Source organism: Microplitis demolitor, chromosome 1 (assembly GCF_026212275.2).
Source record: "Microplitis demolitor isolate Queensland-Clemson2020A chromosome 1, iyMicDemo2.1a, whole genome shotgun sequence".
In the NCBI taxonomy this organism is placed as follows: Eukaryota; Metazoa; Arthropoda; class Insecta; order Hymenoptera; family Braconidae; genus Microplitis; species Microplitis demolitor.
In genome coordinates, this window is record NC_068545.1 from 641,353 (window position 1) to 668,591 (window position 27,239).

Sequence of the window (27,239 nt, forward strand, 5' to 3'; positions counted from 1 at the left end):
AGAAAGAATATTTTTTCATTAGCTTCTATGTGCTAGAGTCCTTACAGAAGACTTGTCTGACGCCCTTAAGGCTTTCAAGTATCCATCGGATGCCTTAATTTTCATCAGGATCGACGTCTAAAAAATCCTGTACAAATCCCATAGAAAATCTAGACCAAGGGCTCGGTACTTGAAGAAAAAATTTTTTTTCTTCACTTTTATGTGCAAGCGTTCTTCTAATAGACTTATCAATTCTGGAAAAATTAAAATATAGATTACGGGCATGATTTATATTAGAATGCAATTAATTAATTGACGTCTATATAATTTGAATAAATCAGTACGTCCATCAATTATTTTATAAAATTAAGTAGCATAAAATATCCACTAATGGATGGATAGTGGACGATAATCCGTCCAGCTAAACCCCCCAAAAAAAGTAAAAACAAAAATGGTCCAAAGACTAAAGCCCTAGAAAAGAATTCCCTCGAGTACATTATCGTAAAAAAGTTGCTGACCAAAGTACATAAGCCTCAGCTGCGCGTGTTCGCTATCATTATCACAGTGGCATGTGCCCTCATCCAATAGAACGGAAAGTCAATTCGCAAATAAAACCTTCTCCACACAAGTTACAGATAAGATTTCTATTCCTCCCTGAGGATTTTCCCGCTAAGTTTTAAGTAAATAATCTTACTGTTCATAAATATACACTAAATAAAACTTGCCGTCACACTTGACACTCATAAATTTTCGAAGTAATTATTCATCCATATATATAAGAACTTATTATTTGTTTAATTTCAAAAAATTATTTACGTTCTTCTTATAAACTTCAGTGTTACTGAACTTACAATTCAAATAAAATATTTAATGCCTTTACAATGTAAAATCAATATTCTATTTGAATTTCTCTACAAAAGAGATCCATTCAACTTGATTCAGGATAAAAAAAAATATATATATCCGACATTACTGCTGCGTGGAGAAATTTTATTTTACTTTGTCAAGAAAAAAAATTCATTTCACTATCAATAAATTAAAAAAAAATTCAATTTTTTGTACAGCAAATTATAATTTTATTTTCGATTTAACGTTGACTTTGGTAACTATATATAGTTTCCAAAAATTGACCGATAAAGATCCAAAAGCCGGGAGAAATAGATTAATTTTTTCTTAATAAGCTAAAATTTATCATTTAATTGATTAATTGTATATTTATCTTTTTCTAATCTCGGCTCAGACTTAAATCTACTTTTTGGAAAAAGAGCTAATTTATACAAATTATAAAATCTTTTTTATTGTTATTATTATTATTTGTATTTAAATATATATAAGATTGAAGTAAAAGGAGTAAAAGAATAAAGAATAGTGATAATTAAATAATGTAGATGAGTTTCAATAAAGCAGTCTATAAAACCGAGTGATCCAAATCATAGCCATCTGCGCTGATATCTTTTTGAAAGGGTCTTGCATTTTATCCTTTTCCTCTGTTATTTTTTTGTTTCTCCTTTAGACTTTTCTTTGTTGAAAGTTGATTGTCTTATATCCGGAGATAAATCACCGGAACCCCGGTCCCATAAATTTGTTACGGATTCCGAGGGTTTTCTATGATATTTCCATTTAAAGTATTTTCACACGCAGATAAAATAAATAAGTTAAATCCTTTTTTTTTTTTCTTATTTTTTACCTAATAAACTACTCGGCTTTGCAAAATTTAACTTTCAAGTTATTTTAAAATATATATTTATTTTTTTTTTTTAATTAAGTGAGCAGAGCTTTCATCCGCTTGTCAATTTATCGGGATTTTTATTATTTGACCGACATAAATTCCAGCTATACTTTGCTCATTAATTTTATTATTGATATATTTTATTTTAATTACAAAAATAATTCGTCGTTTGTTAAAATTTAACAAAATTATTCAGTGCATTCGATAATAATTATAATAGAAACGGCTGTTAATAAATTACACAAAGCTATTGATTGATTAAAATTGGACCACTTATTCAATTTAATGATTGTATTCTAATAATTAGCAAAGTTAATCTGTAATTGAAATAATACATTCTACAAAATGGGAAGTGAATACAGAGTGAATATGTACTATATTTAAATCCAACTTCGCTTGGTCGTTCGGAGTTAAAAAAGTGAAGTTGGAATTTTTTTCTGAGCTGAGCAATTTCAAAGTCATGCAAATTTCATTTCAGTATTGGCCATGTACTCTGAAAATTTTTACTACGATTTAATTCTGCGAAGTTTTTTGTAATTAATTTTCCAAAACTTCCCTTCAAAGTTAAAACATAAGAACTCATCGACTCATTCACTTCTCCAATTTTTTACGTTGTAGTTTCTTGCTGATTTGCATTACGATAAATGAATAAATTAATGGAACAACGATTAAAAGTCAAGATTCGGATGAGCGAGATAAGAAATTTAAAATCGAAACGAAACAAAGTTAATTAGTATTAAATTTATTGTTATTAATAGCAAGATATTGAGTAAACTGAAAACTAATAGATGCAACGAAGCTACTTGGCGATGTGCCAGCAATGACAACTAGACTCTGTTCTATTGAATATATACGAGGAACTCGAACAACCGAAATCCCAGATTATCTGTACAATATAATGCTATCAAACATTGTACAAACAATACTTGACCTATGATTAAATTCTATGTTTACGAAAGTTTAGATAATAGTCTTCATTTGCTACACAAATTTATTTATACTTACAAACAAGCTTCCGTTGATTTTTTAAAATCGAGTTTTGTTTTTTTTTTTTTTAATACATTTAATAGCTCTAATCTGGATTTTATTTCAAAAGCACTCAAATATATGTTTTGTAACGCGACTATTATTTTTGAAATCCTCTTATTCGTTCTTTGTCCAATAATTAAAAGTTTTATTTTTGAACCCCAAATTTCGCAACCTACTAGAACTTGAACCATTTTTTCATGAAAATTTTTTGCAAAAAAAATGTAGTAATTTACTGATTTGAATGTGTTATTTAAAATCCAGTGCCTTTGAAAAATGATTTTTTTTTTATAATCGTAGGAGTGAAAATGAAATCAATATAAATATTCGGTGAGCGACACTTATTCATACAAATAGAATTTAATCATAGTTTTAATAAATTTTTATTTTATCAAAAGTCTTTTGATATAAAAAAAAGTATGAAAGTCAGCGAGGCGTAAATTGTCGAGGCATTTGGACAAAGAAAAATGAAAATGCATTTCAAAGTCAGATGGATATGACAACTGCGATATTATATTGTGCATGTCTTGTCATTTAGATCAAAGCAAACTTGCAAGCAACTTATTTCTTGTTGAGAGGCTTTTTATATAATATTTTAAACGTTTGTGGAGTTTATTAAAAAGTAGGAATTATTGAAGAGCGAATTCTAGTACATAAATATCAACAATGGATTTTATTGACAAAAAACTGTTTGTGTAACCCGACGCATTATTCACAAACACTTTATTTGTGTTCATTCACGTGAACTATATGCTCGAGCTTGCTTGCAGTTTGTTATTGTTATTAATGGCTAGCGTGAGGTCATGAGTATTTTAATCTAATTTAATTTAATTCAGAGAAATCAAACTTAAATCAAGTTACAAAAGTTCTAATAATAATAGAACTGAAAAAATTTTAAAAGATTAAAAAAGTTTAGTACAAAAGTAAAATAAATTTGAAAGTTCAAAACTATATAAATTAAATAATTGTTGATCTTGAATGGAATTGGAATTTCGTGAAAGGGAGAATTTTATAAAAGCGTTTGATTGAAACGAGAATATATAAAGTAAAAGTATAGATGACGAAGAGAGAGATCAGGGGATAAAGCTATTGAATGACAGGTTCAATACTCAAAGACGTCGACAAAGTTTCTCTTGAGAGCAAGTCACTTAGACGTTCTTGTTCTTACTCAACATGTACATGTCTATTCTGATCAACTCGTTCGACCCTATTCCTTCTTGAACTAATTAAGTCAATGATCTTCTGACCTCTAACATCCGATGGTAATGTTCATCAACCAACTAAAACTTGTAGTTCGTCAAAACCACACTTCGTCTTGCATAAATATTCATACATTCCAATAAACATAACTTTACTTGATGAATGTTGTTTTGGTCATTATTCTTCACGCTTCATATATTTTGCTTTTACGAATTTTTTATATATCTTCATAAGTTTGCAAACTTATAAGAAGTTAAGCAAAATGCTAATTTTTATCGACAAACTGAAATTTGCTGTCTGTACAAACGAACTTGTATGAATATTTTCGATTTGAATGAACACTCGATATGCGGACGTATAATGAGTGTCAAAAATTTTTTTTTGGTCATTATACATAAATTTCCACTGGTTTGGATCTCGAAATTTTTTTTTATGGTTTCAGCTTGGTTTCTATTTTAATAATTTTTTTGATTCAGTGTGAAAATGTAAAAAATTATAAATAAATGAAATAGCAGTTTTTGAATCAATAATATAGATGTTTAAACTAAAAAACCGTTTAAAGTTTTTTTCGCACTTGAAAAATGAGCAATTATCTTCGTAGAAAATCAAGAGGGCATGAGAATAAGTTTTAAGGATACTAAAATAAGAGAAAATCTATATTTATAGAGTTTTTTGTTTTCAAACAAGTTTTGCAGGCAGTTGGGGCTGGTATTTAGCTCTCTAAATATATTAAAAGTCACTTTACGAATGATAAGTATCTATTTAAACTATGTCTTTGTTTCATTAATATTTTGTAAAAACTTGAAAACATTTTTCCTCAATTTACATAAACACTTAAGCAATAAAAAGTTTCATTTGATGTTCGCTTGTTGAACATTCGCCAGTTTGAATTCAAAGAGTAAAGAGGTTTTCCTCGTATGTTTATTTTCACTCAAAAAAGTTTAAATTCCATAGAAATTTTTTATTTCATTTTCCGCATCCATTGGTACTGTTCGTATGTTCAATGTAATTTCTCATAGACCAAAATTCAAATTTCAGTAGATGAGTATAGCTTAACCTTTGACTAGTCGTATTTCAGCATATTGTTTCTCTTAGCAGGGATGTACGTTGAAACCTATTAAAGTTACTGCAGATTGTAGCTACAATATATTCTCGTGTTGGGATAACCAACAGTGTATTGTACCCGCACGCGATAATGGCCCTCCACTGTAGCACTTAATGGTAGTTAGATGGATTTTCGGTTGTAATAATACGCCTTTCATTATGCGTATACTTTACCTACATTATTATTAACCTTTCATTACAGTTATCGTGATTAGTAAATTACACATGTTCATTAAAATTACTCCACTTGATTATCATAATTATCGATTATTATTTGAATATCTATTCGTCAATTACTATATAAATTGCCTTAGTTATTGTAATGTCCAACGACAAGATTAATCGCTATCAGTTTTTTATTTTTTCGAAACATAATTAAAAAAAAAAAGTTATGAAAAGGGTTTAAATCAGCAGAAAACGTTCATTATCCTCTGAAGTAACAGCTTGGACAGCCATATGTTTAATAAATCACACTTAAAACCCATACCAATAATGTCCTAAATATGTACATATATTTTATATATGTAGATATAACATTATACATAGCAGCCCATAAAATTTTTTAAGCAAGGCCATCAATCTTAAATTTTCATACATCATTTTTCATTCAATATTTTCGCGATATGACCTTTGACATAATTTATCTCTTACCCGTATAAATTTTTCTATACCCTTGCCTTCGAACTATGGAAATAGAGGTAAAAAGTACTTGGACAGTAAATATACTGTGGCGTCATTTAAGTCAGAATGTGGGTGAAGTATATATGTATACATGGCTCATGCATATTTATTTATTTATTTTCACGATAAGTAAATACGCGGTATTGCGGAGAAAGGAATGTGCAAATTATTGGGAAATGGAAGATACAGGTTTAAGATCCCAAAGTTATATCCGCATTTATGAGTTTGCTGTTATGATGATGATTTTGTGATGTCATGCACAGAGGATATTGTTCTTAAGAGCTGGAAATCAGGCCGAGTATGAACCGTTGTTTATGTTCATGGAAATTATTTTATGACAGGGTGGTTTGGTTTGCAATAAACTTGTTTATAGCTTTCTGTTTTAGATGCAAATATCGTATTATTGAAGTCGTGTCAGCATAGTGCCTTTGGCTAAGAAGTTATCTCGCAAAATTTATTTTCGAACTCGAATTTTAGGATCGGAAAAAAAATTACTCTGAAGACTTAAATCTTCTATTGAACTCGAAGAGATATAACAGTCGCAGCGACTGTTTAATAAAGGCTTCTAAAATCGCGCTAGAACATAAAAATCAAAGAAAATGATTATTTTTCCCAATATCAAACACCGAGTCTGTATTGAGTCTGTACTGAGTCTGTATTTTCTATGGAAGCTTTAATAAAGGCTTCTAAAATCGCGCTAGAACATAAAAATGAAAGAAAATGATTATTCTTCCCGATATCGAACACCAAGTCTGTATTGAGTCTGTATTGAGTCTGTATTGAGTCTGTATTTTCTATGGAAGCTTTAATAAAGGCTTCTAAAATCGCGCTAGAACATAAAAATGAAAGAAAATGATTATTCTTCCCGATATCGAGCACCAAGTCTGTATTAAGTCTGTACTGAGTCTGTATTTTCTATGGAAGCTTTAATAAAGGCTTCTAAAATCGCGCTAGAACATAAAAATGAAAGAAAATGATTATTCTTCCCAATATCGAGCACCGAGTCTGTATTGAGTCTGTATTGAGTCTGTATTTTCTATGGAAGCTTTAATAAAGGCTTCTAGGGATGGGCGATATTTATCGATATTTCCACTATCGATGTTTTTTTTTTTCTAATGTATCGATGTTTTCTATCGATATTATTTAGAAACGATATATCGATACTCGATGATAAAAAACTAAAACTATCTATGTTACGATATCGATGTTTTTTTTCAATATCGCCCATCCCTACAGTCGCTGATGAACAATTTTTTTTTAGCATTGGTCTTTACTTCCAAAAATTGTAGTATCTTTTTCCCAAGTACTGAAAATTTATAATGAAAAAGAAAGTGAAAAATAACTTGAGATAATCGATTTCAGAAGAGCGCGTCCCTAATGTTTATCAGAATCTATCAGATAGCAAAGAGCTTGATGGTGAAATCAGTTAAGGTAATGTCTGAAACAATTGAAAGTCGATAAGAGGTTTGTAGAGCTCGCGAATAATATCGTGAATTTTTTATCGAGTAATTTATTGCCAGATAATACGCTATTGGTGAATATATTTAGAGTTTTTTATCAAGTGGAAGCGCGATTGACGCATTGTCGCACGCTAAGAGAAAAAGCATTATTTAATACGATCCAGACGGATTTAAATGTTTATAGTTCTGAGCTATTGATAAATTGAATTTTATATGTCTGTTCGACCGTTCATTCGTTAACTCGTTTTTACGCCGAGAGATTTATGTATTAGACAAAAAAAAACACACTAAATACTATCTATTCAAAGACTTGTCAATACTATTATTTGTTGAGATTTATTACTCCACTTTTCCGGTGCCCAAAAACTTGTCAAATTTTTTCAGTCCACTTTCCCTTCCTCCTTTTCGCTCTATAACTGCGTCAAATTGATACTCATACATAATAATTCGAACTTATAAACTTGGAAGTAGAGAATACACATAAATTATATTTTTCTCCAGATACTATCGAGTACACCGATCAATAAATATCACGTTATCATTTATTATGACATTTTTATCATTTTCATGGAGCAGTTGGCTTATATAAATAAAATAAAAGTATAAAAAAAATTATAATATGTAATATGATAGTAAATCTGAATCCTGAGACGTACAAGAAATGTAAAAAAATATATATGTATATGAACGGATTCATAGATATGTATTTGGTTTCCTACTTAAGTAAGATAAGATTGACAAAGATAAAAATATTTCTACGTTACAACGATGACTGGGATGATAACGAAAGCTCTTGAAAACGTCACTTTTAGATTTCGGGCAGATACTTGCCGCAATTCAATAAAAGATATAGAAAAACCATTTTCCCATTCATGTACTATTCAACGAGATATCTCCGTATATATTATATAAATACCCTTTAAAGCTTGTTATTTTCTCTTGTGTACTATTTCCGTGATACTTGTAGTATTTATGTGCATATATGTATGTGTGTGTGTACAGATTACATATAGATTCACCTTCAAGTGCAAATGCGATAGAGTACTTATTGCATGAGGGATGTATTTAAAAATGTTTGCTCGCCGGACCGAAAAAATAAATTTTTTAATTTTTTTTATCGATATTTCGATCCAATTACGGTGGCTATTAATTAAAGTAAAACAATAGCCATCACTGAAATACCTTTTAGTTTATTTTTACACTGAAATTGATTTCTAGTTCTCGCGTCACGTATTTTATTTTTTTTCAGTATCCTCGCAGTCTTTACTATCGATTCGACTTTTATTGTAATAGTCGTCAAACCAATTGAGTTTTTCTGTTTTATTCCCGTGCTCTGATTGATTTTTAGCGCTTCCTGACCGCTTTATAGTCTACCGATATAGCTTTACTCTAATTTTATAGTCGTGAAGAAATTTATATATAGATATATAGATGGGTATATATTATTATCAGTGAAAAAATATTAGCGGACAATAATAAAAGGTTTAAATTTATGTTCAACGGGATTTTATTTATAGGACACTGTTGCATTGCTGTCGTTGTTACTGTCTTGTAAATTTTCATCTAACATCAGTTCTCATATATTTTTATTTTCATCCAACTTCGATATTGAAAAGTCCGATTGCAATTTTAAATAATTCGTTCTAGTTATTTTATTTTTTCCTTTCAACTACAAGGTATTTATGAATTTTTTTTTCTCTAGAGCAAATTGTGGTTTATTTTCTCAAAAAAATAAAAAAAAAAAAAAACATTATATTTATCCAATTAAAGAGAAAAAGCGAAAAATTTAAAAAAAAATAATTCACTGACATGAAAATCGCATGAGAACAGTCATAATAGTATTAAATTTTACCCCATCGATGTTCAGCCCTTTTTTAATGGGATTAAATGATTAATTTAAAACTCACCGCGATTAAAATTGTTACGGCTTAATAAGTAGTTAAGCTGCGCTTATAAATCAACAATTCAATTAATAGCATTGTTACAAATTAAACGAACATAAATTATATGTAAACTTATGGTTTACAGAATTCCCTGAACATGTTATCCTTTGAAGATTATAGCAGTGTACGTAGGGGAGAGTGGGCAAAATGGGTCCCTTAAGGAAACAGGGTTTTGATGTAATATAAATGCAAGCTCATTTTACCCCCAGGTAAATCAAAGTCGCTCATAATCGAAGCATGAGTAATTTATAATCTGGATAGAATATACAATAGCTCCATACCGAGAAGCAAAAAATAGTAAACCAAAGAGATTATGCCTCGAGTATTGTGTTCGGTTTACAATAAACCAGAATCACATAGATACAAATCCGTCCATTTGGTTGTAAACACATCCCACAAACCTGATATACTACTGCGAATTAATCGAACTAGCTCTCTGTAAGCTATTGTTGAGAATTTGGTTAATTAACGCTACCATTAGAGTTTCAATGCCGCTGAATAACATTTTAAAAAAAGCGGAATATCCAAAAGTGTACCCGAGTCGCTCATATTTATTTTTATATATTTTATCTTTAAGCCAAGTCGTCGGCTAAATTTCGGAGAAAAAATTTTATAATTTTTCTGGTTTTATATTTTTTTACCTGGAGCCAGAAATCATCAGATATCATTTATTCCTGTTATTTGTATTTACTTTTGTTATTTTTTTCTGGGTGTTTATGATATAAATATTTTTTTATTATACTTAATAAGAAGTAAAGAGGAATCTCTGTATTTATGACTGAAACTTACAGAGATTGAAATAAATGTTTGAGACGATTAAGAGAAAATGGGTGGAAAAAAATATAATAATGTCGAAAAAAAGAAAAAGTAAAATGAGATTAAAGCTTGTTTTCTAGCTTGTATTTGTGAAAAATTCTCATATCGAGTTATTTATATTTACTTAGAGAAACTTCTTGCGAAACCATTAAAAGTTTCATTTCACGGCTGTGTGACATTATCTCAGTTATTTTTTGTTATTCCTGCTTCCATTTTGTTTATTTATTTTACTCAAGTGCTGCTCACGCGAAGGACAATTTCCCGCGATATTAAGAGAATTCAAATTTCGATACCCCTGTATTGCCGTAACACTTGTATTGTTTGATTCTGTTTATATTTATTTTTAGTCACACAGTTGACTTTGAAATGAGAAAGGAATTTTATATTTTTTATTTTCCGTCAGCCCTCTGACAAGAAAAAACGAACCTCTGGCATTCTGAGGGACAACAAAAGCAGTTCATTAAAGGTACATGTCATAAAAAGTGTGTCGCAGCGTAAAGAGCGCACTACACTTGTCTAGAAGTGAATAAAATTAAAAAAAGCTCTTGTTTGTTTTTAAGAACAGAGAATATCTTTTTCAAATTTAATTATTCTTGGGTATTTTTTAATTAAAATTTTAAAAATTTCATTTTACAGGCTACCACAGTTACACATTAAACGAGAGCACCCACACAGATCGCATTGAAGACGAAATTCTAACAGTAAGATACGAGGACGGTCGTTGGTCAAAACCTTATTATGATTGCGGTGGCGGCAACATCTGGATGCTCACTTACACCGTTCCGTTCTTCGGCTATGCTAATAACACATATTTTTTTAAGTAAGTTGTTTTATTTTCTTGACTCAACTGTTTTAAAAGTTATAACTTCTGTAGAAATGAAGTTTAATTTAATTGCGCTCATTAAAAAATCAAATATACACAGAGTAAGTAAAGTTAACTTTGAACTTAATCTCTGTTATAAGAAGAACATTTCAGAGTACTATCTTTTTTTTTAATTACATAAAAAATTAATACATTGAGTTTAACTACGCGGTAGTGTTGATTTTTTTTTGTGCTTATAAGTCAACTTTGCCGGCAAAAAATGTAACTTAAAAGTGTGTTAATTAATTTAGTAGCATTTGAGAGAATTTAATGAGCCGGAAATGGGTAAAATTACAAATTGACATCAAAAAGTTTTAGTTAATTTGATTAAATATTAGCGCGTCGTTGAAAGTCTATCAAAAACACGTTTTAAATGATACGAATTTTGTTCTAGTTCAGAGTTATTTGAATGAATGTAAATGTGGTTTTTACGTGAGTGAATCAGGTGGGATCGAGTAAGCGATAGTAGAATACATCTCATTGCTTCGCAATTGAGTTGTACGTAATGTGGGGCAAAATAATAAAATAATTATTGTTTTTGATCAGTAAACAAAAAAATAATTATATTTTAAATCCAACTACGGAAGTGCTGAAGTTGTTTTTTGAGTACAAATAAACTTTACTGGCGGTACTAATAATTTTAAAGAGTTTTAATCACTCTAACAGTACTTGAGAAAAGCTCAATAGACCAGAATCAAGTCAAGTTGTTTATTAATCTTGATAATTTAGAGCTTATAAAATTAAACACCATCCCTTCGTTAAAAGTTTGTTGAATCGGTGTAAGACGGTATAATAAAAACTAAATTAAAAATGTAAGCAGCCAACTTTCGGAAATAAATAATGAACTTTAAAGTATCGTCATAATACTCAAAATAATTGAACGCCGCCAATTAATTTATCTGAGACAAGTCTATGAGTAACTTTAAAAAATGAAGATTATTTCTCATACCGGGTTTGTACTCTCGTCTGATAAAGTTAATCTCTGAGTTTATTGGTATAATTTTTTTCCACAAAGTCTCTGAGGTTATTAACCGCTGCGATTAGCCAGGATAAAATATTAAAAATGAAGAAAAAAATTGATATTATTTCGGTGTAAAAGTTTTAGAGCTGATGAATAGAAAACGAGATCAGCTCAAGTCTTTATTGCATTATCCACTCAGGAGTTTTAGCTGGGAAACACGACGAGACTAACTTTAATGCTAAGTAGATTTTTCAATTAAATTCACAGCTGATGAGTATGAGGAAGCATTACCACTTACGAGTAAAAACACTTCGGTTCTTGTCCATCCTTTTAATTTTTAATATTTATTACACATTGAAAATAAAAATAATAGGTAGCAGCTACCGGCTGTCAATCTGTAGCTACTATCGATTATTTTTCAGTAGCCGCTACTGATTATTTCGGTGCCAGTTAGTGAAATAATTGGTAGCTGCTACTGAGAAATAATTGGTAGCTGCTACTGAAAAATAATCGGTAGCTGCTACTGAAAAATAATCGGTAGCTGCTACTGAAAAATAATCGGTAGCTGCTACTAAAAAATAATCGGTAGCTGCTACCAAAAAATAATCGGTAGTAGCTATCAATTATTTTTTTTAGTGCAATTGCTAACATTATTTTTTAATTACACTTTTATCGCATTGATAAGTGAGTCAGTAAAAGAAATAAAATTATTTCGGACACTGGAAGTATTTTTTTTTTATAAAATTAATCTAATGGCCATTCAACCGAAATTAGTTTTCCCTCGGCAACTCAACTAGCGCAACGCGCCAATCGATAATGACCGAAAAATGACTTTCACTTTAACTGTTGAAATAATAAATCTCTCGGTTTGCAATTAAACTTCCAACAAGTAAAATTTTAAACTGAAGGTAAAAAGTATCATAACCTACAGGTGGTTGGGTATAAAAAAATAGCTTCAATGTGTTAATTAACATGTTCATTATCTCGCGATTCTAATACCAGTACCCCCTTTTTCGAAAGTAAATATTTTTCCAGGCCAAGTTAAGTATTGCAATAGTATTTTGCTTAAAAATTATATAAAACAGCACTTGGCCTGTCAGTTCTCATTGAAAAAAAATATTTACAATCGTAATTCCTGTAGTTTTTAATTAAAATGCCCGCTGCAAGTACAGAAGCAAACAGATGATAAATAAACTATGAAAAAGTTGTAATTAAAAACCGGATAAGAAAACACGGATATTTTTTTACAGTTGAAATATATTCAATTGACTTAATGGATTAATATAATTTTTTACTGCCTGATAGGATTAAGAGACGAGATAGTTGAGAAAATCCATGACGTAATTTTAAAATAATTATAAAGAATTAATTTACGGGTTTGAATTAAGCTTTAGTTTTAAGACGGACGACAATGTAACAGCATCAAGTTTATATATTCAAAGCTAAATTAATAGAGACGTGTGTTAGTCTATTGTTATAACGCTATATATATATAAATATATGTACAGTAAGATTCTCAAAGCAGTATTAGAGCGTAATAATTCAACAACTGAGATGTTTGTCTTCGTACTGCTTCCTTTGTTGCATTTGACAAATTCGAACCAGCGTATATATTTATATATATGTATGAATAATAGGCATCATCCAACAGACTTAACTCCCCATAGAAGTTGATATTAGCTTAATAGTAAATTATTAATAAACATTTAATGGGATAACTTTACCGACAGACTGGAACTTAATATTTAAAGCGCTCGGGTCGATATCCATGAATGCATTAAAAATTATGGAGCGTATTGAATAAAAAAAATCAATATTTCCTACACAATATCTGATATCGACAGAATTTTAATTAATCTGTCTGCTTCAGTCGCTTAAAGAAAAATACGAACATAAATAATCACTGTCCGCTTTATATTATGAATGAGTATTATATATTCTTATAAATCCTCAGGGGTATTGAACCTGCCATAAAAAGAAAATTAATTTTTTCAAAGCCGGAATTGTAATTTTAGTGAAAAAAAAAAAAAATTTATAATTTTTTTGTCAGTTTTGAGTCTTTAAAAATTTAGTTGACTCAAAAATAAAAAGATCTGTCGGTGTCAGTTTTAATTCAACTTAAATTAATGTGAGATTGGCTGAGACGCTGACACAGCAGAGGCGGATCTGCTGCTCATGTTAACAAATCCGGCTCTGATAAATTTTATTATAAACTACTAGCTTTTGTTTATATATTTATGATAAAAATGGCTGTCGCTATATATAACTACTGGTATAGGGGAGCGATAGATCGGTTAGTTTTGTTTTTGAACAAGCCTGCGATAAGATGCTTAGGGGATTTGCATAGGATGTATACGAAGATTTGTAATTTATTAGAGCCGATACAAGACAGATTGACTTAAAGATTTTAGGGTGTATTAAATCGACATTTAAAATACATTCAATTTATTTAAATCTGCCAGGTCACTGGTTACGTCTGATGACCTCAATCTATATTCAAATGTCAATCTCATACATGCCGGCTTATCGAGATAAAATCGCAAGCTATTTTTTTACAGTAAGTGTCTAGAGTATACTTTGATATATATGTATGTATATTTAAAAGAAGAGACACTAAAAGTATTTTTTATCCTTTAAAGTCACGCTCTGATTGTCTTGGTTTAACATTGGATTAAATACCTTCTGTTACTTTTCGCTCTTAGCTTATTTTAAAAGTTCTTTTCCACTCGGTAGACATAGACGCCCGACAGATTCAAAGGACTTCATTTGTAGCTACGACTTGAGAGTGAACATTGTATATAAGTGTGTTTGACGTGTAATTAATTACAATGTCCTTCAATGGTTTATCCGACCCGAAATGCTGACTACTATTATTATTCTATTTCCTGTTTGTTTAATTTTTCCTTTTCAAACAAAGATTAAGTAGCACATTAAGCTCCCACTTGCTAATTTTTTAATCAACGGAATCCTGGCCTACTTTGGACTTAACCTTCGGGGGACCAAAGTGCCCATTTTTTAAGACTACAGAGGTTCGGGTAAAAGGGAGCCGAAATAAAGCATTTGTGTGAATTTCAAGACACTTGATCTCTTATCTGTTCTTTCTCACGTTCATTTTACAAGAAAAAATGAACCTATTTTTTACTTGAAAGGAACAAAAAAAAATCCTTCACAAATGTTTTTAAATACAAGGGAAAAGTTTGTAGAAATAAATTTTTATAAATAATTTTTTTGAATTTAATAAGAGGAAATATTTACAGGAGAATTGGAAATAGATTACTTGAAATTTTAGCCGTCTCTGAAAAGATCTTAGTTGTAAGCTATGAAATATACATTTTAATCTGCTTTGGCTTACCTACTGATTGCTCGAGTTAAATTTAGTTTCTTGTTAAGCTGTTTTGATAGTTGTGGATAAATCTTAATGTCACTTAGTCGGAGTATCAACCAGACTGTGATTGGTCGAGTGGTAGTTGGACAGTAAATTATAAGAGGGATGAATGTCTTGAAGTGCCCTAAAACATTACAATATAATTTTAGTACATGAGTAATTAAGTTTTGAATGAAAATCCACTTCCAGTAAAACCCGTCAAAATTATTACTTGTCTTAAATAATTAAATTCACGCTTACTCTTCTGAGTAGAAATTCCGAGTCGTTGCTATTTTTTTAACGCCAGACCTTCGATTCATTTTTTATGTTCTTTAATTACTTTTCTACTGTCACATTTGATAAGTTATTAGAGTTTGAAAAGAGTCCAATCGATCGATTAAACAGAAAAAATAAAGAAATATACACACAAGTATGTGAGAAGGAAAGATTCTTGGACATGGGCAGAGAGTTAATAAAAAAGGTTTTCAATTTCTAAGGTTGTAAATTTGAGATAACCAGAAAAAGAAAAGTTATTGCGACAAGTCGGAAAGTGAAAGATAGTTTTCTAAACCAAACGTCCACGGTTCCACGGTAAAGATTATTTGTGACTTTTTTTTTCATTGCGTAATAAAATTTTTCCGGTCTATTTTGTTTTATGAAAAAATTATGTGTTTTATTTATTTTTCAATCTATTATTTTTCATTAAAATTTTTTTGAAAAGTGGATGAATGAAAAATTAGTACGATGACACTTTGGATCGGCTGATATTTACTGAGCTCTTAATATTTAGTTATGAATAGACGTTATCATTATTATAGACAGTTATTTAGTGACTGCAGGTTGCTCGTTATTAATAAAATTTCATGAATAGAATTAATATACTTAGTAGGTCCTGTATACCTGTATTATGTATTCTTTTTTATAATACCTTTTGACCAGATCTATACTTGTTCCCAACGAGAATCAGCTTTCAACTACCAAAGCTGCTTTTATAAATTCATCACAAAGTTTTTTTTTTTAACTAAAAAGTAAATCTTCGACATCATTAACTTTTCTCTTTGTATATTTCCTTTTGACCATCAATGATATTTGCTAGTCATAATGATCAATGTAACGGGAATTTAAAATTTTGAATATTTTATAGAGAATTTATTTTTGTACGTAAACTGGGGCAATTAATGTTAGCATAACAAAAATATTTAAGTGAGCATAATTTTTATTATAAAAACTTACATGAGTAATAAGATAAATTTTAGATTCTTAAATATTGTAAAAGTTGTGTAATGAAGAAATAAACTTTATTAATTTTTATTTTAATCTTTTTAAAGATTTACAAGGTAATTAATGTTTGAAATTTTTTACCCTCGTTATTATTTTCGTAACCGTACAGCATCACAGATTACTTTTTTCTCTAGTTTATCAAACTTTTTACTTTTTATTTTTTTTCACCGCGAAATTTAAAAAACATTTTTTACCTTTTTTTTTTTTTTTTTAAATACCGATAATGTAATTTTCAATGTATATTTTTTTTTCTCTCTCTTTTTTTTTTTTTAAATGTAATTAAATATTCATAATGCCAGAGTTTTTTTCAGCTCGAAAAACGACAATTATTTATAACAGACTAGAGTAAATGAGGAGTAAATATGAGATGTATAAATGTTTTTAAAAAATAATCTGTTCATTTGCTTTTTTTTTTCGGGAATTAGAGATGGGCAAGAGGCTGAGTAATATTTAAAACAATGTAATATATTACGGATATATATTGCCTAGAACAGGGATTGGTGGAAAAGTTTATTTGAGCGTCCTCCAATGGGATGAGTGGGATAATGAAGGAAAGCTTCGTTATTAAAATAGAGAAAATAGAATAGTAATGTTTTTCATAATTAATACATTTCTACATAACGGTAGTAAAATACGCACTTTTAATCCCCATGATAGCGGTCGATTTAACAAAACGAGATCCACAAAAAACATCACAAATATCATAATATCTTTCAGATGCGTAAGTATTTACGTAAGTATGCTCAGACCCAGAGTAAATCACGGTTAACAAATTACACCATGAAATTTTGCCCTTTATAATACAATTTGTGCACATGGTAACCGAGATTGTTTAAATGAAAAAAAAGAACTGGTTATTTGAATGACTGATAAAAGGTTGATGACATGTGTCTGATAAGGAAAAGTCTGTGCGCTCATGCGCCGCGTAGTGGTGACTCCCGAAACTACGCCGTTCTCTCAACTCTCCTTGAGCCGAATTCAATCGACCAAACGGGTATAATTAGACTAAAAAATAAAATATTTAATAAAAGTTTACAGCTTATTTAAATTATTAATAATTAATCATGTTATTCCGTTCCCCTTTGATCATATGTATCAATAAAATGGAAAATATTTTTTATAAAAAAAAAAATAACTTGAGAATTAGCTATTGAAATTTTCCAATGCGAAAAAAAATAAAGTTCAGTATTACCATATTTAACAATATATATTTATACTGAACGGTACTGTTATTACTCTCAAATAAATTACATATCAATAGACTAGTATGTGAAAATAATTTGTAGCGAAAAAAATTTAGTAGAATATTGCCTGAAATTCGAGTATTATTTATAGATTTTTTATTTGAATACCAGTCTCGTTTTTAAATGATTTAAAACCTATTTTGTTACGTTTTTATTGTTATTAAAATACTTATGCGTTTCTATGGCCTCTGTTTGCAACGAAACAACATATTTTACTTTTTTTTTTTTTTTTTTAATTATGAGAATATTTAAAATTGAATTCATATTTAAAGGCCACGGTAACAATACAGAAAAAAATTCTTTACAAATTGATCTATATTAATAAAAAAAAAATATATGTTTATGTATACATGGTTTTGTGCATTGTATAGATTTTTAATTGGAAAAAACATGTAATTGATAACTCAATCAGTACAGGTTAGAACACAAAAAAATATATATTTTATAGAGAGGAGAAGACGTAATGAGCAAGTAATTAACATTTTTTGTGTTGTATAATGTTGCAGAGGTACCAGCGGAATCGATATTGACCTTAGGAGAGTGGACATCGATCAGTGTCCGTTGCCCCCTGGTTCTCTTCAGCTAAACATTTTTGCAGCTAGTGATAAATGCAAAAAGCGAACGACTGAGGTAAGATTCAAATTTTTTGTCCGTTAAATTAATTCAAATTTTTTTTTAAATTCATAGTTATCTTTATTTACACAACTTTCTTTAATTATTTTGTTTAAATTATTGAATCATTCGTTACTGACTTTCTGCATACTAAATTTGTTGGTTCTGCATTAATGGTAGCATACATTTAAATGAATAGAATAAAATTTTAGATAGAAAAATCATGAATATCATACATCTATCATAATATGTTATCATTGGTATGAGATTTTTTGAGGTTTAAAGACGCAAGAGCGAAAAAAGTGTAATTTTTAGTTTTTTCAAATAAAAAAAAAAAGTACTAATAAAGTAAATGAGTAAGCTCAAATGTTTTGCTAAAAAAAAATAATACTAACTTTTGACGGTTGTTAGTTTTTTTCCATTTTCAGAAATGGGGTAGTTCAAAAAAAAAAAAAAACATTAGAAGTAATTGTAAAGGTACTAAATTATGGGTAAAAAAAATTGTCTGATGACTCCTTTGACATATTGTGTATATATACCACAAAATTATTTGGGTTGAAACGAAAAACTCAAAATTTGATAGATCTGAAATCAATGAAAATGGCTAATATTTAAAAATTTTTTTGTTCTCAACAGTGCGTTGCAATACCAGGGCTGGGATTCCGCCGCGGTAGTTATCGTTGTGTTTGTAAACGCGGTTTTTATTATCCGGATATAAAGTCTACAGAACGTTATTATAATGGTACCGTTGTTGAAGAGGAATTTGAAAAGCTTATGCTGGTAAGTATACTTATGCATTTCAGAAATATTATAAGTAGCTTAAGTCAACATCAAATGCACTGAGTACTCAAAAACACCGAAACAACATTTTATTTCTACAGTACAGTATAAGCTCAATTTAATAACGAAAAATAACTAAGTTGCAATAAAAAATAGCTCGAACGTCGTTAGTCTAATTAATTTATCCAATGACACAAAAAAAAAAAAATTTTAATTACACTGACGTTAACTCAATTCCTTGGTTGCAATTAAAGGCTAAATGAATTATATCAGTCTATAGCCTTTTATTTTTACGTATCCAAGTGAAGGTTCGAGCTACTGATGTTATTCTTTTGCTTTTAGTTCAATCAAATTTCTTTCAAATTTCGTGCTTAATTTTCCTTCAATTTTTTTTTTTCACACGAGCTTTACTTTACTTTTTATTCTTACTCGGTTCATATTGTGCCATAATTTTTATACAATTTAGTAATTATATAATAACCTGGATTTTAAATCTCGAGTCTAAATGTTAGCAAGAAATTAAAAGTTTATAAGGTCGATAAACTTATAACTCGTTATGTATAGAACTTGGCTTTTAATGTAAAATGTAATCGATAAATTTTATCGAGGGAGAATACTTAAGGAAATATTAAGATTTCAAAAACTCAAATACAATAAATCATTTTTTTTTTTTTTTTTAATGATAATCAAAGTGAATAGAAAAAATTTTAAATTTTCGCGGGAAAATGAGATACCCCCTGAAAGGGGTGAAGAAAGAAACTTTATGAAAGTTTAAAAAATTTGATTGAATCCAGATACCCCATTTTGCCCTCTTCTAAATATATATACATGTATGTATTCATTTTTAACTTTATCGTAACTAAAAAAATTTTTTTAATAAATTTAAATATTAATTTAATTGTAATTAATGTTATGTGCATTGAATTTAATGATGAGTGTAATAATAATTTAATGATCAACGTGTAGACATTTAAATATTGATATTGATACTATTTGGAAATAATTTATGTTTTATCAGATAATATTTAAATTACGTAAAAAAACTGTTTGATTTATTGAGATGAATGTAAACAGAGTTTTGATAATTATCAAGTATCATTTATATTTTATCATTTAAATTCGTTAAAATATGATATTATACGCAGAACTCAGGGATACGTATAATGAATACTTGTTCAATTATACTGTCAATAATTAAATATTTTATTGATAAATTATATAAATCATATTCAATTATGCAATATGTGTAGAGCACTCATGTGACTCAATTAAACTGACATAAATGATTCATATTCAAGTACACGGAAAACATGGATTGCGCAAGAAATTTTTCGTATTGTGAACCGAAACCCATTTTTTTGGGCGAGAGCTATAGACGCATATATATTATTTAGTCAGTACACTGAAAGAAAAGTGTATGGTTGTCGTAACTAGAGATGGGAATGAAAAAATAGTCATCTTAACTAATATTTATAGTTTCTTGAACTATGTCCTAGTGCCCGAAACTATTTGCAAGTAGTAGTTTTAGCTAAGCATTTATTTTGTTGGGGTAACTATTTAATCTTATTTCTCAGAACATACTTCGGCAGAATCACAAGTATTTCAACAATTGTACGATTATAGTTTCATTAATTTAGCATCATTTAAGTCGTCGACGAATGTAATTAAGGATTTTTTTTCATTATTTTGTAATAAGAATACCACTTTATATTTAGTTACTTTCGCTATTGTCCTTGTTCATTGAACTATAACACAGTTAAAACAAATATGATATCATCGTACATTTTACAACTATGTATTAGTTATCTGAACTGAGGGTAATAGCGGAGGCTTCATTGAACTATGTTTTTTATATTTCAGAAGACCAGTTTTTTCTCTCAGTGTATAATTATAAATTTAATTAAAATTCATTAGGCCATTCTTATATTAATTAAACAATTTTGAACAGATGAAACATATGTTGAGCACTTGTTCATTCATTTAATTAAACTCACATGAATTTTAACAACTTTCTCAGTATAAGATGTATTATAAATCATGACAAAGTAATTAATTAATTTATATTTAATTATACAAATATTAGTAACTTTCAAATGGTGTCCTATATTTGTGTGATAATAAGTAATTACTAAATGCTGCGTTCTCAAAGACATGTAAATTAATATTTATTCAATTAATGGGATGCTAATTTAATATTCAATTTCATTATGTTCAAATATTCGTTACATATCCTCGGTAGAAATTGTATTTAGTTAAATTAACTCCAACAGCAGACCACAATATTCGTCATTTGTAACAAAAAACTTTGCTATTCCATTATTCATACCGTCATATCAATTTCTGTTGCCCCAGCGATCTTAATAAATATGAAAATATAAACCAACAAGTATTACATATTCAAGAATTATGTCGGGATATTCAATTACCTCATCTCGGAAAAAGAATATAGCAGTGACTACTCTCTGGATAGAACTGAATATTATCCCGGACAAAAGTGGATACAGTCTGGATAGTATACAATACTCTCTGAAATTTTTTTTACAGAAAATATTCAGTACTATTACATGTACCTGAAGATCGCAACGTTTTTCATAAAACAAAAATACATGTTTTTGCTGCATTGCATGTTTTTGCAAAAATGCAATGAAAAGAAAAGAATCTAGATCTTAATTTTTTAAATGTTTTGTACATAAGCCAAAAATTGTAGCCATCCCCAATTATTCTTTAAGTAACCTTTCAGCAGCCAAATCACAAATTTTTTCGTTTCGTTGCGCGAAAAATGTTCTGTCTTTTCAGGTATATACTATCACAGAGAATTGCCACTACTATATTGTTTTTTCCATGCAGACAGAAATTAAAAATAAATAATCAAAATTTAAGAAATTTTCTGGTCTCAAAAATGGCTAAAATTCAACTTTTTTGACTTGAATAGATACCAAGTAGGTCAGATTAGTCAAAAATAAAATGTGATTTTCATTCATTGTTGACTTTCTTTGGCTAATAGCCTACTTTATCTATCAACGAATATTTAATATTCGAATCGTTAAATTAAACTCATACACTTATATTTCACAGTGAATTTAATAGACATTAATATTAATAGAGCCTGATTATAATATCTAATAAATAATTTATAACAATAATTATCATGATAATTGTTTAAGTACTTCAGTTGTTACACTCAACTGCTGTCAACTAGTCTCGCATTGACGTATTCACGGTGACAGAAAGTTTACGTGCTCATATATATATATATATAATATTTCAACGCCGCATGCAATGTTCTCGATTCTCACTTAACTTCCGCTTCAAGCTGCAGCTTGCCAAAGTTATCATTATTCTTATTTTTACTCCGTCTACGACGTCTGTTTCCGATTTTCTCAACTCGACTAAAGTTGAATAAAAAAAATAAATTACGCCAAGTATTGAAATTCAAATTTAAGTTTTAAGTTTTTGAAAAATTTGTTTTTAATATTTTATTAATTTATGCTCCATTGAAATCGACCAACAAATACTGCTATCAATAAATTTTACTCTCGGTTAAAAAATATATAATACCTGTGATAATAATAATAATAATAACAATAATAATAATAATGATAATAATAAGAGTACGAGTAAGAGGAAGTAGTACATATAAAACAGCTGTCAGACGTCAGAAAGTTCACTCTTAGCCGGTAAGATTGCTGAGTCGTATAATATAAATCTGCCAAGTCGCCTCAAGTAATTTTTTACATTTCAAAAAAGGCCCGAAGGGAATTTAGATCTCCTTTGCTCTCTATACTCTTAAAGTAAAAAGGAATAAAAAAAAAAGCGATAGTAGGATGGACATGATATTCTTGTGCTGTCCACGTTTATTTTTGACATTTATTTCATCGGCATCAGACGGTCATACTTTTTTAAACTTTACGGTGACATTTAAAACGATATTCCAGCTTGTCAATGAAAATCAAAGTAACATAATACTTTTTAGATCAATAGAAGCAGAACAAAGCCGCGAAAAATAGTAAATTCAAAAAAGCTTTTTTGTTTTTTTAAATCGTTTTAAAATTTTTAATTTATTTTAAATAATTTCTACCCTCTGTGTAAATTAACGGTCGTCAAAAAATATGTCGTTATTTCTGTACATCACAAATTAACTTGTCCAAAATTAAATTGAGAGTCAAAGTCCAGAGTCCAAAGTTCGGAGTTGAAAGGTTTACGTGTGGACTGTAGACTGAATTCAAGTATAGAGACACCAAGATGTGAGAGTGAGTACTCAGTAATTATGAAATTCCCAAAGCAATAAAGACTAATCCCTTAGTCCGCTCGGAATCCCGACCTTAAGTGTGTTACACTCTCAAGTTTCTACTTCATTGGAACATATATCCGGACAGATACGGAGTAAACTTTTGCGATTTCATTGGCTGAAGAAATCTCCCGTGGATTACTCACATAAAACTTATACAAGATTTCATATATTATTTATTATTAACGTTACTTATTATTACTTTTTTCTATATTACTTTTCTGATATTCATGAAACTTGTTCGGAAATAAAATAAAACTTTTTCTCAGTCTTAATATATATAGACTGCTTAGATATTCAGGAATACGATTTTAGCCAGATAATCTTCGGGCTTGATGACTTTTTTTATTTTTATAAATATTGATCTTATTTAATATTTATTCAATTAATGATCAAATATAAATATATGGGTTTGATATAACGACTAGTATAAAGAAAATTAAATATTTCATTTACGAAATTCGATACATTTTTGGTTACATTTATTTATTTATTTTTGTACTCAAACTATCGCATTTACCGTAAAAATTAATGAATACTTTTTTGTAGAAAATTAAATTTCCTACAAAATTGTATTCATATATATTTGTCATATTTTCAATGGTTTAGTCAGAATTCGAGTTTAAAGATACCAGGATACCAAAGGAATCAAATTTTCCACCTATCAATAAGCCGAGTACTTCAAATTAAAATTACGAATTGTGCGTAAAAGATACGACAAAATTGTATATAAACAAATTTGTAGAGGATAAAATTTTCTACAAAAAAGGATTTTATAAATTTTTCTGTAAACTCAACCCTTTACAAGTTATTTAAATTATAATAAATAAATAAATAGTCACCAGACTATAGTCAAATATATTTAGTGCAAAAAAAAGAAAAAGGTAGTAATAGACGATAAAATAGTACGTGAGGTAAAATAATTACAGTATCCGGCACTGTGTAGTAGTTGGGTATTAAAGACGATGTACGTGGATATCCTAGCGGACGTGGTATTAAAGGGACACAGGTCAAGTGAGTTGTAATTTATAAACCTTAAGCGTTGGTTTAATATTCAAAAATATTTATTACTCGGGTCTTATCCGTTCTCACTCATGTGAGTCACGTTAATTTACTTAAACATATTCATCTTACCCTTGAATAAATTAAATTAAATCCTATACGTAAACGGGGGTAAAAGAAGCCAAGACTTTGAGCAAACGTTATTTGACAAATAATTAATTATTAAAATTGTTTCCAACAGGGCGAGCACAGCCAGTACGCGATGGACGGAGTTTTCGAGTGTCTTCCCTGTGCCGAGGGCTGTGAGTACTGCGAAAACGGATCTCCGTGTGTCGTTTCACTAAATTGGCTTATGAGGACAGCGCTGCTTATTCTGGTATGCTGTGTCATAGCGTGTCTCCCAGTTGTTATCCTTTTCACGTGGAAATATGGAAATGTTAAGGTCAGTCGCTCACTACTTCCATGTATATCTATATATATCTTATTTTTAATCCTCACTAACTACAATGTTTCCTCTTATCAAATACTCGCTCTTGCAGCTCTTTACTATTGTTATTATTATTTCAGTATACATTTACCCAGTGTCCGGTTTCTTAATTAGCTCTACTTTACTTACAAATGCTAAATATGCATGCATACGCTATTAATTCTATGATTTGATGAAGAACCTCAGTATAAAATAAATATTTTAAAAATTCATACCTACATGTCCCTTTTTTTTTACTTCGACTCACGATTATTCAATAAAATATCCAAAAATTCGCAGAAAAAAAAAACTTTACCTGTTTCAGCTGAAAATTTTTTTTTTCAATCAAATATTGAACTCAACATTTTTAATAAAAAAAAAAAATACAAATTGCTCAGGCACTCGATGAAATTGACATTCACTTGTGCATTTTTTTAAAAATATTTAATAACTGGGTGGGCAATATGGGACACCTGGAAATTTTCGGACAAAAAAATTCTGAAGTTCAGAAAAAGAAATAATTTTTTATGCAGCGTAGCAGCCCCTTGGCTGAGTCACCCTTACTGGAATCTACATCAATAATTAAATGTAATACAATGCATGTAGCGTTAGGAGCTGATGGGCTGATGAATTTTATTTGATTATTAAACGAGTCAAGGTTAGCTTGTTAACCTTGCCGAGTTTAGATTCACGGCCCCGATACCACGCGATTGTTCTCAAAGTGCTTGCCTAAACTTTATATTTTTCATTACAAATTAATCATTAGCTTCTTTTATTTGTTTTAAACTAGTAATTTCCGGCGATTAAATAAATTCTCTAATTAGCATACGTCTTTTTTTTAATTTATTTTTTTATTCACGAGAGAAGAAATTCAACCGAATCAAAGTCACGTGAAATAGGATAATGGAAACGTGAGATTTAATGGAATTTTTAAGTTTTTTTATTCTAATTTTTTTTGGGCATAGCAATGGTAACTATTAAAATGAATGGCGCATTAGAGTAAATTCCAGTATGCATTCACGTCGAGTCCGAGATATATTTATTACAATGGGAATTGTAAAACAGAAGCTGACGAGAGTGTGTGTGTGAGTCGCAGTCAGTACTCGTTTCTCGTCTATATGTATGTGGATTTGTTAAATTAATTCAGGTAATTCACACTCTACGACACACTGGAGTGACCTTCTCGTATGTAAGAAACAGAAAAGCTCTTATTGTTAATGTTGAAAAATAAATACAGTTTGGTTGGATGCTTTCTCGAGAATTATCTGACTACGTCGGACTGAAAGAAGGAAAAATACGAATTTAAGGATACCGCTGATTTATAAACAGTAACAGTCCACTGGACAAGTACATTGTCTTATTGGGAAATTTTTCCTGCTCAATGGGTTGAATAATTTATTTGAAATATACATGAGGAAAATTATTTCAGAGTGTTTTTAACCCTGGCTTATTGTAGCCCATTGACTATTTTTTTTCTCTTTCAGATTTTTTTTTTTCATTACTCACACAAATGATCTCAATCCCTATAATGTTGGAGACATGAAAAATCTATGACGCTAAACTATTCATAATATGAAAAATTATAGTATGATAATCAGAAGGTAAAGAAATAAAATATACGATTGACACACAATGGAGATGACATTTTAGTGAATTAAAAACAGTAATTCAGTGGTACTTTTCTTAATTACGGTAAATAAAAACGTGATGAGTCGCAACAATAACGCGGAGTTGTGACGGGATTGAAAAATAGACTCGGCGGATGTCAAGTGTAAAGCCAAGGAAAAACAATAGAGGGCTTTTCTTAGTTATTATATTTTCTTTTGTCACACTATACACTCTGGGCTTACTGACTGACTCTGAATAATTGCCACCACCCTCGTTCTGCAATAGGAAACGCTACTACACGAAAATAAAAAATTTTAAATTAATGCGATGACTAACTTTACGAGATGTAACGATAAATTAAAAAACTCATTTTCTCAATCGTGATTCTCATTATAAACTTTTTTAAGGATTTTGAATTTCTAAACCCTCCGAACTCGTCTCGAAAATATATCATTTTATCCCTCAAGTATTTTTCGATTTTATGGACTTGTTATTCATTCAGTATAAATATACTAATTATTATCATTAAGCTTAAAAAAATTATGCTATTGAACGCTGGATGGAAAAGCTTGTGAAAATTATTGTGAGCTAAAAAATGTTATATTTACTCATGCGCACATTGTAAATATTCGTTTCTACAAAATTATCAACCAGTTTTAAAATATAAAAAGTCTATGTACATTCAAAAATTCAAATTATTGCGCGTCGCTGTTTCAAAGTAACGAGTAACAATCACACAACATCCGTCAATATTGTACGTCATAAATGAAATAATATGTCGTCGCTCGAAGAGTAGAATTTTTTATTATTATTATTATTATTTAAAATTTTTT

At 29.4% G+C, this 27,239-nt stretch overlaps 1 protein-coding gene across 1 annotated transcript in view; it reads left to right on the forward strand.

The window, feature by feature from the left end:
• LOC103570346 (probable G-protein coupled receptor 158) overlaps positions 1–27,239 on the forward strand; it is a 56,025-nt gene that overhangs the window by 13,603 nt on the left and 15,183 nt on the right. The window contains exons 2-5 of the mRNA XM_008548059.2: positions 10,575–10,758; positions 18,157–18,280; positions 18,899–19,042; positions 24,574–24,774. Coding sequence (XP_008546281.1) covers positions 10,575–10,758; positions 18,157–18,280; positions 18,899–19,042; positions 24,574–24,774 — 653 coding nt within the window. The remainder of the gene's footprint in view (positions 1–10,574; positions 10,759–18,156; positions 18,281–18,898; positions 19,043–24,573; positions 24,775–27,239) is intronic.